At 41.9% G+C, this 17,556-nt stretch overlaps 1 protein-coding gene across 1 annotated transcript in view; it reads right to left on the reverse strand.

Moving 5' to 3' along the window:
- The window catches only part of LOC104303523 (lipoxygenase homology domain-containing protein 1), a 125,804-nt gene extending 110,565 nt beyond the window's left edge, over positions 1-15,239 (reverse strand). Inside the window, exons 1-5 of the mRNA XM_054179471.1 lie at positions 15,174-15,239; positions 13,929-14,106; positions 10,045-10,176; positions 5,396-5,598; positions 750-839 (exon numbers count right to left, since the gene is read on the reverse strand). Of these exons, the coding sequence (XP_054035446.1) occupies positions 750-839; positions 5,396-5,598; positions 10,045-10,176; positions 13,929-14,106; positions 15,174-15,239 (669 nt within the window). The remainder of the gene's footprint in view (positions 1-749; positions 840-5,395; positions 5,599-10,044; positions 10,177-13,928; positions 14,107-15,173) is intronic.
- Positions 15,240-17,556: the final 2,317 nt, after the last annotated feature.

Raw genomic sequence — 17,556 nt, forward strand, 5'->3', positions numbered from 1 at the left:
AAAAGCAGAATTCAAGGGTGATTGGCCATTGGAATGGGCTGCCCAGGGAGGTGGTAGAGTCACCATCACTGGAGGTGTTTAGGAAGAGACTGGATGGGGCACTTGGTGCCATGGTTTAGTTGATTAGATGGTGTTGGGCGATAGCTTGGACTCGATAATCTCAAAGGTCTTTTCCAACCTGGTCTATTCTATTCTATTCTATAACTGAGGGGGGTAAAAAACTACCCAGCAGCTTCTTTTTCCCTGAAAATGGTGATTGTGAGCTATGTTTGGGCCATCTGGGATTAGCCTGCTCTTAAGCAAAGTGTTCCTTCTTCGCATGAGATAGTTGTTGCTCCATCATTTTCACTTTCTCAGAGCTGGAATTTATGGCTAGAATCTCTCTAACACACACACACACACACACACTGAAGAGTACAGGCGAGCTTTCAGAAAGCAAAAAATTGATACAACCCATCAATACACTAAAATGGTTATTTAGGAACCACAGGAATTAGGAATAACTGCAAAATAGTGTTCCCTATTTCCAGCTCTCAGGAGGTGGGCTGTATTAGTGCTTTGATCATCTTTAAAGCAACCTAAGCAGACAAAGCAACAGCATACCACAATCAGCAGTTATTTATTTATTTATCTATGTGCTTTATTTATTTATGAGGCTGTGGCATCATGAGAAGATGGGCTTTTAGTTCATTAAAACAAGCAAACAAACAAAAAGAGCAGAAAAAAAGGTCACCATTCCAAAATCTCACCCTCTCTAAGTTCCACTCTGATTGTTCATTCAGCAATCCATCAAGTTCAATTCTTATCTTGTAGATGCTCCCAATGCTGCTTATTTTCACCTGAATAAAGCCAGAACAATACAACATATAACCAGCCAAAAACATTTCTAACTTGTACTTTAAACCTGTGCAGTAGAGGCTGCATGCTGATGAAGTAAGGGCCATGCCTTGCACACTAACACTATATTCAATTCATGATTAAAAGACATTTATTTCAGTCTCAGTCTCCCACACATACAGATGGAGCAGCATCCTAATGGCAAGCACAGGTCTGTGAATTCCATGATTAAAACTGTCACAGAATTCAGGATATCTTAGGGGGGGGAAGAAATGGACCAAAAAAAATACAAATAAAATTAAAAATACAACAAGAAAAAACCAAAATAAAACAAAAAGAAGGAAGGATGTTGACTTGCTGGAATGTGTCCAGAGAAGGGCAACAAAGTTGGTGAGGGGTTTGGAACACAAGCCCTATGAGGAGAGACTGAGGGAACTGGGGTTGCTTAGCCTGGAGAGCAGGAAGCTCAGGGGAGACCTTATTGCTCTCTACAACTACCTGAGGGGAGGCTGTAGACAGGCAGAGGTTGGTCTCTTCTCCCAGGCAACCAGCACCAGCACAAGAGGACACAGTCTCAAGCTGCACCAGGGGAGGTTTAGGCTGAAGGTTAGGAAGAAATTCTACACACAGAGAGTGATTGCCCATTGGAATGGGCTGCCCAGGGAGGTGGTAGAGTCACCATCATTGGAGGTGTTTAGGAGGAGACTTGATAGGGTGCTTGGTTGCATGGTTTAGTTGATTAGGTGGTGTTGGATGATAGGTTGGACTTGATGATCTAGGAGGTCTCTTCCAACCTGGTTAATTCTATTCTTAATAGAATACATAGAATAGAATAGAATTCTATTCTATAAACCAACAAACCAACAACAGAAAAACAAACCCAGAACTACCACCAACAAAAAATAAACCATCCCACAACAGCAACAAAAAAACAAACCCCCAAAAGAGACAACAACAACAGTATAAAACCCTTATAACTCACAAAAAAAAAAAAAAAACCAAACCTCTCAACCCCCAATGACCAAACTTTCCCCTTTCTGTATTTTAGTCACTTATGAAATAACTGAAAAATCCACAGAATCACAGAATCACCAAGGTTGGAAGAGACCTCAGTTCTCCTTTATGCACATTTTGCCTTTCAATTTGAGGTTCATCTCTGGAAAAAAAAAATGCAGCCACATCACAAGTGAGGAGGGAAAAAATAATGCATCTTTATCTTTGCAATTGGTTCCAGATTCCTCTGAGGCACTGCAGTGTCTGAGCATGCAGGAGCGGCATCCAGCATTTGATTAGCAGATTTAGGATTACAGGATCCAGAAAAGAGACAGCTTCTGTTTTGGCTAAGCAGATTTCTGCCTGAGCCTCAATTTGATCAGCTTATAGCTTAGTGATCTCTCAGTGCCTGCCAGGGAAATGATTTGGCAGATATTTACAGAATATAGAATAAACCAGGTTGGAAAAGACCTTCAAGATCACAGTATCACAGCATCACCAAGGTTGGAAGAGACCTCAAGGATCATCAAGTCCAACCTTTCACCCAACACCATCTAAGCAACTAAACCATGGCACCAAGTGCCTCATCCAGGTTCTTTTTAAACACTTCCCATGATGGTGACTTCACCACCCTGGGCAGCATGCACATCCCAATAGCCAATCTTTCTTTCTGTGAAGAATTTCTTCCTATCATCCAGCCTAAACCTCCCCCTAGCTTGAGACTGTATCCACTCCTGTCACTGGCTGCCTGGGAGAAGAGACCAACCCCCACCCTTTTGAACTCCTCAAAGTCAGAAAAGTTCAAAACAAAACAACAATTGATGACAGCCATTCATGAAAGAAAAGTGGAATACAAAATTAAATCAACTAAACCACAGGACATAAATCTTACATAACTCAGCACAGCAACATGAGCAGAAAATCTAGGCTGTCAATATGAAGGGCATAAAACTTCTGGAGACCTTAAAGAATAAGATCTCAAAAGCTGGCAGAACATCACAGAATCACAGAATGGTGAGGGTTAAAAGGGACCTCTGAAGATCTTTGAGTACATATCCCCCACCAAAGCAGGATCACCTAGGGTGGATCACACAGGAACACATTCAGGCAGGTCCTGATGAGACTCCACAACCTCTCCAGTCTGTTCCAGCGCTCTGTCACCCTCACCATAAAGAAGTTTTGCCTCATGATGAGCTGGAACTTCTTGCGCTCCGGGTTGTGAGCCTTGTCCTATCACAGGGCACCACTGAAAAGAGCCTGGCCCCTTAATCTTGACACCCATCCTTCAGATATTTGTAAAACATTGTTAAGATCCCCTCTCAGTCTTCTCTTCTCCAGACTAAACAGCTTCAGGTCTCTCTCTTATGATGTTCCCTCATAAAACATCTGCAAAACTTTGAAAATCACTGATACTATCTGATCCTGATTCTGACTGTGCTTTGCATTCATTTGCACCTTCAGGCATTATATTAGTCCTGGCCCAAGTCAGCTGATTAATTTACAAAATAAGATGTGTTATCTTCTGTTCCAGAAAATAGCAGCAAAACCATATCAAGTTCAAAGGTATAAATGATAAAGAGATGTAAATTGTTTCAAGTCTTGTGTTCCTATCCTCATTGCAAGATTTGTGCTGCTCAAAAAAAGGACAGGACAGAGTCTAAGGGGTGGGGAGAAGAAATAGCTCTTACTCATAGGCTTTTTCCTTTATCTACTGGAGACTAAAGAGCAAAAAGCACTTTGGTGACATTTGTTGTTTCATGGCTGGAAGCAACAATGTCAGTATGACGTGAAGAATCACAGCAGTAGCCCCAGGTGCCAAGGCAAAGATTCTGCTCTCACAAGATCAATATCCACAGCACACAGCCATAATGGACAATATCCATTTTAGAGAAGAAAAACTGGCCCATCTCTTTAAGAATGTATGGATTAACATTGCAAACATGCCATTACCCAATGTGGCTTAGAAATTATTTGCTAATTAGGAGAATTCCCCCTGGGTCACAATATGGAGCCTAACTGCTTAGAAATGAACAGTACATTTAGTGATCTTCCTGCCCATGCCCTATTCAAAGGCAGTATTATCATTAATATTATTGACAGTAACGACTTGGTGTGCCAATATTGTGTTAGAAGAGTTGATGAGTGGGGAGGGGGGGGGAGGGGGGGGATGAAAATTGCACCAAATGTGAAAAATTACTTGAGTTAGCTGAAGGTAACTATTGGAATCACCTCCCAAGGGAAGCAGTGGATTCCCATATACTGGACAGCTTTAAGACTCAGCTTGACAGGGTGCTGGGCCACCTCATTCCAACTATAGTATTACCTAGAAAGGTTCGACCATATGAGGGCTCTTCTCCCAGGCAATCATACATACATAGAATACATACATAGAATAAACCAGGTTGGAAGAGACCTTCAAGATCATCGCATCAAACCCATCAACCAATCCAACACCAGCACCAGCACCAGAACAAGAGGACACAGTCTCAAAATGCACCAGGGGAAGTTTAGGCTGGAGGTGAGGAGAAAGTTCTTCCCAGAGAGAGTTGTTAGCCATTGGAATGTGCTGCCCAGGGAGGTGGTGGAGTCGCCGTCCCTGGAGGTGTTTAAAACAAGATTGGATGTGGCACTTGGTGCCATGGTTTAGTGGTCATGAGGTGTTGGGTGACAGGTTGGACTTGATGATCTTTGAGGTCTTTTCCAACCTTATTGATTCTATTCTAGGATTCTATGATCCTTGAGGTCCCTTCCAACCTGGCATTCTGTGATTCTGTGCACAATGTGTTGTATGCACCTCAGAAAGACACAAGCAAACCAGAACTTTCAGCCCCTTTGGTATTTTCTTTCATCCTATCCAGGCATAATTTCCTTCTTACAATAGAGGTGGGGTTATTCTTAAATAACAACAAAACTCTTTGTGTTTTCATGACAACATAACTGTAGATGTTATTAGACTCTTTGTAATTCCACAAGTAAAGGTTTCTGGCATTTCAGTGCACATCTGGGAACAGAGACAATTTTAATCTCTGGCATTTCAGTTATCTATACTATGGCAGCTGAGAAAACAAAATGAACCAGTTCCACAGCATGCCTCTTATGTTTTCAAAACTGTGTGAGGATTTCACTAGTGAAGATTACTAAATGATGGACAAGTTTTACCTCAGATATCGTTTGTTTGGGGGGGGGGGTAGATGCTCAAGGATATGGTATTGTAGTGGCCCTGGTAGACTTAGATAATGGCTGGACTCGATGATCTTAGAGGTCTTTTCCAACCACAGTGATCCTGTTTCTAAACCTAGCTTCAACAATTACCTTAAAGACATCAATTTACTCCTGCAGTTGTCCCATTTGGGCTACTCTATGCAGGAAGAGTGGCTTAACAGAAAGAGCATTTCCTGTTGCTAACTATATGCACCAAGCTGATTTAATGCAGAATTGGTAGAGATTAAATCAAGATTTATTGCATGCAGTAAACACAGGAGAAAAACATTTTTCCTTTTCAGGTGACAGAATAATCTTTGGAAAGGTACACATTAGAATAATGTTCTTAGCCTTCATTAGCTACCTGAAATTCATCCTCCTGCCTGGGAAGAAACAGCTGCTTTCTGTTGTCCTTGCCAAGAGTTATTGGTCCGGCTGCTCCTCTGTCTCCATATATCCAGAGAATGACATTTGCTTCAGTTCCTGCGTCTCCTGTCAGCACTGACACTTTCCATTCATCATCTGAAGGAAGGGGACACTCACCACCTTGGGGATTTCTCATTTCCACTGAAATACAGAACATTAGTGGGAGATGAAAATCGACATGAAACTGCCAGTCGCTGTTGTACTGCAGCACATAAGGAGCCCATAACAGAGAGGGGATTGTATTTTTTCATGGCAAGTGAGATAGCCTGAAAAGATGGATTTATGTGTCTTGTCTAGACCAGAAACCTACTGATTAGTTGAACTATAAGAGTCAGCAGGAAGTGAACAAGTCTCTCTCATGAGTGCTATCATCATATTATTCTTCATACACATTCTGGTGCAGAGTAAGGATGCCTTGGTGCAGAACTGTGGCCATTCAATCAACACTTCTGGTCACTTAGTCTGGTATTTAGAAAGTTATAGAATTACTTGCAGTAATTCCTCTAGTGTCTTTTGCTGGGACATTAGTAGCAGAATCACATCACAGAATCACAGGGGATGGAAGGGATCTCAAAAGATTATCCAGTCCATTCCCCCTGCCAGGGCAGGATCACCTAGAGTAGGTCACACAGGAACATGTCCAGGCACATTTTGAATGCCTCCAGAGAAGGAGACTCCACAACTTCTCTGAGCAGCCTCTTTCAGCATTTTGTCACTCTCACAGTGAAAAAGGTTTTCCTCATGTTCACATCTGAGAACAGAGACAGTTTTAATTTCAATTGAAAAAAAAATATATATATATTATTCAGCATACTAACTAAATACTATAAAAGACTCAAAGAGCACAATGCATCCTTGCCCAACCATACTCACATATGCAGTGTCAGCATTTGGGCTAAGGCAGGTTCTGCATCAATGAGACAATGGCAGCACAATGCCACTTTATGAATGAGCCTCACAGCTTTCATGGCCCAACAGATACAGTTTTGGAAAACAATTTCACTTTAGAATAGCACCTAGTGATCTTTCATTGACCCTTACAAGAAAAGAGTGTGTATATATATACATATACACACATATACACTCTACAATTACATGAAGGGAGATTGTAGCCAGAAGGGGGTTGGTCTCTTCTCCCAGGCAAGCAGCACCAGAACAAGAGGACACAGTCTCAAGCTGTGCCAGGGGAAGTTTAGGCTTGAGGTGAGGAGAAAGTTCTTCACAGAGAGAGTTGTTGGCCATTGGAATGTGCTGCCCAGGGAGGTGGTGGAGTCACCGTCCCTGGAGGTGTTCAAGAGGGGATTGGACGTGGCACTCAAAGCCATGGTTTAGTTATTCATGAGGTGTTGGGTGACAGGTTGGACTTGATGGTCTCTGAGGTCTTTTCCAACCTTATTGATTCTATGATTCTATATATTTATTTAATTAATATTTAATATGGTTTCATTAGTTCATATTATTTCTTTAATTACTATTATTTAACATTAATAAACATTTAATTTATATCTATCAAAATGTAAATACTACTGAATATCTATACACATAAAGAAGTCAAATGGCACTTCTATACATGAGATATGAAAAAAAAAATAGACATTTGGGGGGTGAAAGAATTTCATTTTGAGTATTCTAATCAAAGTGGAGTTTGCAAATATCAGAGGTCAGGGACATGGCTTTTCACTAATGAGACCACTCCCCATGAAGTCCACTCCAAAAGAGGGAGTGCTTGTCCCCAAGAATTTATAATCAGTTCTGATTCAAGAGGCAAACATAAACCCTAGACTGGAAGAGATGAACCAACACTCTGTGTACTGTGTCCTGTGGGGGGCTGCCAAAGTGCTCTTTGTGAGGCCTTTTCATGAGACTGCAAAGAGCTGTTTTAATATGCTAACCATAATGAATATAATCTGTGCTGCAGATTAATTTTCTTTTGTATCCCCCAGCTCATTCTTCATCCATTAAGTAGCTTTCTGTGAACCAAGCTTTTGGAGGCCAGAGGCTCCAAACACATAATGGAATTCACATACAGTTTTGCAGAATTCATAAATAGCCACTGATACAGATTTGTTGCAGAGCTCCCAGTGCATCACCAGGCTTGTTCCTGCTGCACTAAATACCTTACTATCAGAGGCCTTTGCTTTTGTTGGTTTGATGCAAGTACTACACTGGCTTCTCTGGGATGAAATTTTTCTCTTCACTTATTAAACTGCCTTTACCTCCAAGGGGGAAAAAAAAACCCAACCACCACCACACAGAATCACCAAGGCTGGAAGAGACCTCAAAGATCATCAAGTCCAACCTGTCACTACAGACCTCATGACTAAACCATGGCTCCAAGTGCCACATCCAGGCCCCTCTTGAACACCTCCAGGTGACTCCACCACCTCCCTGGGCAGCACATTCCAACAGTTAACAACTTTCTCACTGATGAACTTTCTCCTCACCTCCAGCCTAAACTTCCCCTGGCACAGCTTGAGGCTGTGTCCTCTTGTTCTAGTGCTGATTGCCTGGGAGAAGAGACCAACCCCTTCCTAGCTACAACCTCCCTTCAGGTAGTTGTAGACAGCAGTAAGGTCTCCCCTGAGCCTCCTCTTCTCCAGGCTAAACAACCCCAGCACCTGAACAAGAGGACACAGTCTCAAGCTGCACCAGGGGAAGTTTAGGCTCAAGGTGAGGAGAAGTTCTTCTCAGAAAGAGTAATTGGCCATTGGAATGGGCTGCCCAGGGAGGTGGTGGAGTCACTATCCCTAGAAGTGTTCAAAAAAAGATTGGATGTGGCACTTGAAGCCATGGTTTAATCATGAGATGTTGGGTGACAGGTTGGACTTGATGATCTCTGAGGTCTTTTCCAACCTTATTGACTCTATGATTCAATTATTATTTGTAAAAAACAACCACCATCACACAGCTACTGGTTAGCAGACAGACATGAAAAGAGATGGCCTGGTCAGCCTGGGGGTTAATGCACTCTGGGTCTGGATGCTCGCCATACTGCTGTGTTCTATGCTCAATACAAACATCACCTTCTTTTGACTGTTAACTGAAAAAAAGCAAATGAGTATTTAATAAATATCAGTTCAAAAAATTAAGACTCTCCTCTACATGTCAAAAGTAAGCTACCCTTAAAATATTCTGTGTGAAAACATATTGCTGAAAATGAGCATTTTCTTTGAAGGGCAGAGTAACTTTGATACTTCTATTCATTTTTGCATAAGCAGAGTCCACACTTGGAAATGTCAGAAATATATCTTATAAAGTGCTATAGACTCTGTGTAACCAATTTCATGGCAGATATTGCTGCTATAAAAGGATCCTTTGTATCCAGCCCTAAAAACATCCAGCATCTTTGAAAACAGGTTTGATGGCTTCCTTCATGTTGCCCTGGGTTTCAAATGGAGCATATCCCACCAGCTGCTGACAGCCCACTACATTTTGGGAAGGCTTTGTGACACTGTGATACAACATGGAGTCTGATAGATTATAAATGTAGAGGGTTGTGGTTTTTTAAGCTAAAAGAGGGAACCAACATTGCCAGAAACTATTAACAGTAATTAAATTCAAAGCATCAGTGTGGATTGTTATTAACCAGGATTCTTTGGTTCAACTCAATTTCTTCTAAATCCTTCCTGAGACTTCAACGTTACACCCTGTGAACAATTATGTAATATTTGATGTCCTGTTCACATTGCCAGTCTTCTTATGTACATTGAAACAGTGGTCTGAAGATCAAGCTCAAAACCAAACCAGCAACCCACCTGAATTATTTGCTACATAACCAGCACCAGAACAAGAGGACACAGTCTCAAGCTTCACCAGGAGAGGTTTAGGCTGGATGTTAGGAAGAAATTCTTTCTATGAAGAGTTATTTGCCTTTGGAATGGGCTGCCCAAGGAGGTGGTGGAGTCACCATCACTGGAGGTGTTTAGGAAGAGTCCTGATGAGGTGCTTGGTGCCATGGTTTAGTTGATTAGATAGTGTTAGATGATAGGTTGGACTGGATGATCTCAAAGGTCTCTTCCAACCTGGTTAATTCTATCCTATCCTAACCTATCCTATCCTATCCATGCCTTTGAGACTACCTCCAGCCAACTGAATGTGTCTCCCACAGTGGAAATTCTAACATAACTTTGCCTTTACATCTCCCTTAAGGTAACCTGCTTTTACATTTTATTTTGTGTGTGTGTGTAGCTCAGTAGCTTCTATTTATCCCATCTGCTCTTCAAGGGGATGTGACACAATTCAGGCTGTGCAGACAGCACCCTGATTGCATGGGAATAAAAGAGGCAAGAAACAAATGTGATCATCCCACTCTCCTTAAGAGATGTATCATGACCTGTTTTGTTTAGTTCCTTTGTCACATCTTCATTGGTTACTAAGATGCTGAAGATTCCTGTACAGTTTTTGAGCTGGTGAAATCATTGTCCTGACCTTTTATGCAACAGCTGTGGCTAAAGAAGAAAGTGGGTTTTGGTTCCAGTAAAACCCATCTGGTAGACTGTCACTGCAGAAGCATGATCAGAACATTGTTTTTCTATTCCTACCTGCCTAAACATAGCACTAGAGCTTAGTTTGTGAAGTGCTGCTTACTTGAGGGTGGGAAAACTGAAAGGTTTTCAGATACTGGCTTCTGGGCTTTTGCTTGTTGAAGCTGAGATTCTTTGAAGCCTTTCTTCTCTTGATTGGGTGCTGCAGATGTTCCCATAGGCTCTTCCCGGCCAACTAAAACAATGAAATGTAAATTCTGTCAGTAGGCACAAAGCATTTTCTGTCTCTTGCTCAAAAGCCTCCCATATGTTCAGTGACAAACACTAATAACAGATCTCACAACTGCTCAACACAGTGGACACTAAAAATCTTTTCTCTGTGTATTGCACAGCCACCAGCTACTGTCAGCTTTTGTTGTGAGCAGCACGCCACAAAAGAGTGGAGAAATTCTGGCATACCAATCAAAGTCCATTTACTGCTCTGAAAACCTAAAGTTACAATTTTACATTGATGTATGAATAAAATGACTTGTTAAAATGTAGGGTGGGTTTTTTAGTCCCCCTCGAGATAAGCCTCTCCACCCCCCCGATGTTTCCTTTCTTAAGAGTGGGAATGCTGAAATGAAAACTGCTAGAGGCCATTTCTGGTAATACAAAGTGGCAAACAGACAATCTTGGCTCCTTTCATCTTCCTTTTACTGAGTAACAAGGATTCAGGAGAACTCAAGCCTGTAATAAAGTAGCATTTAGGTTTTATTTTAAAGGCATCAGTAAGCCCCTGCTCTATTGAGAATTGCAATTGAAATACCCTGCTCTTCCAAAAAGTAACAAAAGGGAATACTCTCCTCATTTCTACAAGGACACAGTGAGCGCAATACTCTTGTCAAGAAGGGACTGGGTGTCAGGGATGCCATTACAGGGCCTTTCACAATGCTTCTGTATGTCTTGGTGACAGCTGGGGCCCTCAGTTTAGAAAAGATGTTGACTTGCTGGAATGTGTCCAGAGAAGAGCAACAAAGATGGGGAGGAGTTTGGAGCACAGCCCTGTGAGGAGAGGGTGAGGGAGCTGGGGTTGCTTAGCCTGGAGAAGAGGAGGCTCAGAGGAGATCTTACTGCTGTCTACAACTATCTGAAGGGTGGTTGCAGCCAGGACATGGTTGGTCTCTTCTCCCAGGCAACCAGCACCAGAACAAGAGGACACAGTCTCAGGCTGCACCAGAAGAAGTTTAGGCTGGATGTTAGGAAGAAATTCTTTATAGAGAGAGTGATTGCCCATTGGAATGAGCTGCCTGAGGAGGTGATGGAGTCACCATCACTGGAGGTGTTCAGGAGGAGACTTGACGGGGTGCTTGGTGCCACAGTTTAGTTGATTAGATGGTGTTGGATGATGGGTTGGAATCAATGATCTTGAACATCTCTTCCAACCTGGTTTATTCTATTCTATTCTCATCTGGTTGTACGCTTTGATACTTTCCCTTTGTTGGACAAAGCATCCAAGATGACCCTCTTCTACTTGTGTTTTGGGAAAAACCTGACCAAATTCTCACTTCTAGCCTGATGACCTGCTCAGTATTTTCATGAGAGGTATCATTTGTTTTTAACCTCTGTGGCTGTATCCACCAGATAAGAGTACAAGCACTGCAATGTCACTGTTTCCTGCAGGTATAACCCAAGTCACACAGCTACACTGCTCACCCAATAAAAAATTTCATTCTCCTGGAGAAAAGACAAGCATACAATCCAGTGATGGTGATCCACAATGTGCTGAGAGCTAATTTCTGGGCTAATTTCCTGGGCTCATCAACTACAGCAGGTCAGCTCCACAGTGAGGGAGCTCTCTGACTGCAATAACTCCCAGACCTTACTATGGGACAGAAGAACCACAGGAAAAAAATATACTCGTGGGGGAAGTAGAATATTTCACACCATTAAAAAAGAAACTGCACATTGCCAAGCAGGCCCTTTCTAAGGTCTGCTGCTATCCCTATAAAACCCAGAAAGGCTGTGATATAGCTGACAGCAAGGCATCTTGGAGGCTTCCAAAATCTATGGCCAGAATGGGGAACAGATTCGGGAAGTCAGCTTCATCATTCTTGCCACCTGTTTTGAGTTGGCTTTTGTGGCAGTTTTAGGCTATGCCTTTAAAATTAAGCTGCAGGTTTGGAGCAGAGAAGTAGAAAAATATATAAATAATTCACTCTTGGGGGTAAAAAGGAAAACAAAAGATTATTCTGAACAGATTCATTGGGCAGTTGTGAAAGATATTATGGAACATTTTCACTTCCACTCTCATTCCTTTTCTTTTTTCTCTAGCTGCTTAGCTATTCTGCTGGGGAGATAACCACTACTAGCTGGCCTTGAGAAAAGACAATGTGGTCGTTTGAGGCTGTGCCTTTAAGAACAAACACTGCTGGAACACACTGGCTAATGTTTTCGGTACTAGAACCAAAACATTCTGATATTCTAAACGAATTTCATTGGTTGATAAACAAAAATGTAGCTTTAGATTGTGAAGCAGTTGGAAATTTTTTTTTCCTCAGTTCAGTTCAGTTTGGGAGTTGGGGGAGTTGGAGTTTCAGCCTGTTCTCCCTGCCTGCTTCTTCTGCGAACTGCTGGAGTTGGCCTTCAGATAAGCAAACACTAATCCTGCATGGGCTTTTGAAGCTTACTAACAACTCTTTTCCTTAGTAACTTGCCTTTCTCTCTCTCTAACCCCTTTTTGGGGAAAAAGGGAGGTGAGGGGGGGGGAGAGAGGGGGTTCCAAGGAGGGGATCCCTCCCTCGGGGAGGGATTTTTGTTGTGTTATTTGTCTTTGCTGTGTATTTCTGTGTATATATTGTAAATACCTGTATATATTGTGTTATATATAACCTGCTTTCCATATATGCTTGTAAATATATAGCTTGCTCTTTCGACTGGGCTAGTTGTGGTTTCTTACTCTGTGGAGGAGGGAGAGCTAAGCCCTCTCTCAACCTACCACAGACAAGAACACTAACATTACTTCTTTGAACTCACATTCCTTCCATCTCCTCTTTTCTTCTATTACAGGAGAGGGGTGTGGGGGGAGTGGAGCAGCTTCCCTGCTCTCTGGGAATACCAGAGGGGATATGGGGGGGGGGGGGGGGGGGTGGGGGGTGTCTGTGCTGTTTTCTAATTGTAAATACCTTTGGAATATTATAAATAGTCTCTATTTTGTACAAATTCATTGCATTCCATTGTAGTGTGTAGTTTTGGCTTTGTAAATACAGCTTCTCCCAGGCAGCCAGTACCAGAACAAGAGGACAAGAGGACACAGTCTCAGGCTGCACCAGGGGAGGTTTAGGCTGGATGTTAGGAAGAAGTTCTATACAGAGAGAGTGATTGCCCATTGGGATGGGCTGCCTGGGGAGGTGGTGGAGTCACCATCATTGGAGGTGTTCAGGAGAAGACTTGATGGGGTGCTTGGTGTCATGGTTTAGTTGTTTAGGTGGGTTGGATTGGTTGATGGGTTGGACGTGATGATCTTGAAGGTCTCTTCCAACCTGGTTGTTTTTATTATTATTATTTTAATTATTAAAAGGAAAATATAGTTCTTCTAAAATATAAATATTAAACTTCCAACTGAGTTAGTCAATCTCAGTTAATGTAATGGGAAATTTCAACCCACCACAACTTGCAAAACTTTAGTTGTTCGGGGTGGAGGGAAGAATCTTCTGCATCTTTTTATGAAAAGAAAGAAATGAAGAAAAATTAACTAGCAGCATAGAAGAAATTAAGTATGGGCACAACAATCTTTTCACCTTCTTTAAAGTTCCTGAAACACAACAGAAAAGTAGTGTTGGATGATGGGTTGGACTCAATGATCTCAAAGGTCTCTTCCAACCTGGTTAATTCTATTCTATTCTAAAAGAAACAGTGTCAATTCAGCTTTTACACTTCTGCTTTGAATTTATCATCCAGAGCCACTAATCCCTAAAGCAAACTGTAGAATATTCAGAATTTACATACATTTGATGACCTGGGGGTAGAAAAATCTGTTTCTTTCTCCAGTGTTGATGACTGGCTTAGTCTTGCCATCCGGCAGGAGGCCAACATACATCCCTTGATTTCTCACTGATTCCAGGCTTACAGCTCCAGTGTCCAAATCCTTCTCGATTTTAAAGAGGCAGTGTTCATCACCTGTGCCCTAGGAAGCAGAAAACCAGAAATCAGTTCAACAGAAGTGAAGTCAACATTTGAGTTGCTGTGTCTAGACAAGTTGGATGTCTCTTAAGACTTTAACATTGCTGATGTCTAATAACATTTCAGATTGTCTTTGGCTTCTTCACAATCTCCTAGATTAATGCACACACACACACATCTTGGACTTGCTTATTCCTTTGAGAACAGAAATTTGAATAAGTGGAAAACCTGCATAGGAAAACATTCCAATTTGCTAGGATTTAGGCAAAGTCTAGGATATATCCAACAGAGTCTCCCCACTTAGTCAGCTTACATCTTAATTATTCATTAGTAGGCTTTATCATCAATTTAGACTCAATACCATTTTAAACCCCTCAATATGTTTGTGGTCTGCCACATTGAAAACAATTATATCAGTTCATATCAACAGACAGACACAGGATTAGTAAACATTGAGTTTAATGAGCAAATATCAGTGTCTCATTCTCATTTTTGCTCTCAAATGTAAATTTACAATAGTTTAACTCCCAGCAGGTGGGAAATGATGTAGGTCCAAGCATCAGAATATTTCAGCCACCTCCCAGACCTAGTTCTTCACTAAATATATAGGCTACTGATGATGTATTTAAAGAATAAACTCCATGTGGTTACTTGATGAAGAAATACACAAATAAGGTTCTTAATTTCAGCAGAACAGAATCATTTGCAAGCACTGGGATGTCAACATCACTTCAACATCTTCCAAAGTCACACCAGTGTAACTGTGGTTGCTCAACAAAAGCCAGGTTAATGCAACAGAATCTGGACAGAGTCATCAGCTGTCCAGCAACAAGCTAACCCCACCCACATTTCCAATAGCTTGAAAATATAATCAGATCTTTACAGTCAAGTGTCATATAGACATGACAGTTCCTCTTGCTGTATTTGTCTGTCTTTCCTTGGATGAACGAAGGAACAGGTCTGGAAAATGTTCAGAGTGCTTCATCTAAACAAGTAAAAAATCCTCTCTGCTACCACTGACAGTTTACTCCAAGTATCTACAAAGGGAAATACAAAACAAGAACTGCTTACTGTTCCATCACACTGGTCATCTTTGATCTTCAGATACATTCTTGGGTTTCTCACACTTTCAAACATACAAACTCCTGAGCTGATTTTATGCACCTTCCAGTAGGACTCCTGCTGCTGCTGACCAGCTCCACTGCAGCTCCCATCAGGTCTAAGGGACAGAGCCTGGCAGAGGCTTGTGTTGAGCAGAATGATGGCACCGTGGTGAAAGACACCCTTCAGATCAGAGACAAGAAACCCTTTGTGAACAGCACAGATTTTATCCATATTAAACTTTGACATCTGTGTTGCTCAAACTGATTTGTCTTAAGCACTTAATGCATTTTCCTGCATAAAATACAAGTCTCACATAATTCAAATGTACCTCCAGCCTTCAAATATTTTCTGTTTTCTGCACAGACACTGACCTGGATAGTGGAAATCCTTCCCTACTCCACAGCCTCTTTGCTTCTTAAGTGCAGCACAACACCCAGAGCATGAGAAGCCTAGTGGAAGGTGTCCCTCCCAGGACAGGGAGGGTGGAACTAGATGATCTTTAAGGTTCCTTCCACCCCAAACTTGCTCCCTTTTCAAATTAAGTAATTTCCTGTGCTGCCTTCCTGCATGTACCAAGCTTCCTAATTTTCACAGGTTCACTAAAAAGCTTAGAGATGCATCCTTGCTGTGTACCAACCCACCCTGTTTGCACATACCAGCTGTACTATGAGCATCGCTCCCTCCAGAAGAGCAGTAAAGGAAAGCCTCTCACCGGCTGCCTACCTTTTAAGCTGTGACTTAGCTCCACCTGGTGGAACAGGGTCGCTCTTTTCGAATCAAGGAACATCATCTGGAGATCATCTAGTCCAAAACCCCCCGCTAAAGCAGGCTCACCTAGAGCAGGTGTCCTAGGGCTGCATTGCATCCAGGCAGGTTTGAGTATCTCCAGAGAAGGACATTCCACAACAGGCTGCAGTGCTCTAACATTTGATTTGATACCATCTACTTTACAACAGTAAACTTCATAAGTGTTCCTAATGTCCCTCTGCCCACCTTACCTTGACATGTACAACAAATTCTTTGGAAAGTCCAGCATATCCTGTCGTTTCATCAGGTGCTTTGCCCTGAAGGTTGAATGTCAGAGTGTGACCTGGGCTCCTGGCAGACTCAAGAATGGCACAGCCATTCGGTTGAAGGTGAACACGGAGCTCACAGCAAGCCTTATCTTTGCACTAACAAAGTCAAAGCAGGAGTAATAAATTAGATGAGATACTAGATGTGGCAAAATACAGAACAGAGACTATCACAATAGTTTCTCTCTTGTTCAGGTTTCCACATTATTATCACTCTAGCATGAAAACATCTTTACATTTTGCAGATTTGCCATCGTGATACTGAAGTCCTAAAACTGGGGCCTCTGGAATTTCGAAGTTCATCACAAAATGACACAGATCTGGGGAAACCAGGAAAGCTATCTGAGTACCTCATCAAAGAGTTAGAATCTCAACCTACAAATGTGACAAAGGATGTTTGAACTGGCTGCTCTCAGTCCCTTCATCTCCCAACCTGAAGGAGGGAGTTGCCCCAACCCAGGCGCAGACTCTTGCACTTGGCCTTGTTAAACTTGATGAGGTTCAGATGGGCTTGAATTTGTCCAGATCCTCCTGCCATCACTTTGGCATGTCAATAAGATATGAAGGCATTCCAGGTAGCTTGTCAACTTGTGGCAAACCAACAAAAATGACAGTTTGGAACAGCCTCATATTTCTGTATCAGATCATAGAGTCTATTAAAAATTCCTGGCACAATGTAAACTGTGAGAAAGCAAACAAACCCCTGCATTTAAATTGGCCTTTTCATTGGCAACTTTCTGGCTTCAGTTCTGCAGTTCTTAGTTCTTTATCTGGCTGGAAGGATGATTATTAGACAGGTTAGAAACAGTATTAGCAAGACAATGAAATGCAGCTACGAAGCAGAAACCACTAACAGCATTTCCTACCTTGCCAATTACATGGCCATTGACGAGAGCAAGAGCAAGACGTGGCATCTGATGACTGCTGAATACGCACGTCTTTCTCCCTTTGACATTTACATCAAAAAGACCTTAGAGACAAATGAAGAGCATCTTAGAAGTCAGACAGTCTATTAATTCATATTTGCCTTTAATTGCAATCGATTATTTATCATTTTCAAGGGAAAAGAATTAATCAAGTGCTTAACTCAACAGTTTGACCTCTCTGATCAATGAATTCCCTCATTGCTTCAGGAAAGGGCACCTAGAGACTCGTCTGCTTCACTGCCTTGAGAAGAAAAATGCTGAGAGCTAATAAGGAACAAATTTCCTTTGATCAGTGTACATGTTTAAAAAAATAACCAACAAAAAATCCATACAAGAAAAAAAAAAGGCAGC

The sequence above is a fragment of the Dryobates pubescens genome, chromosome 3, assembly GCF_014839835.1.
Source record: "Dryobates pubescens isolate bDryPub1 chromosome 3, bDryPub1.pri, whole genome shotgun sequence".
Classification (NCBI taxonomy): domain Eukaryota; kingdom Metazoa; phylum Chordata; class Aves; order Piciformes; family Picidae; genus Dryobates; species Dryobates pubescens.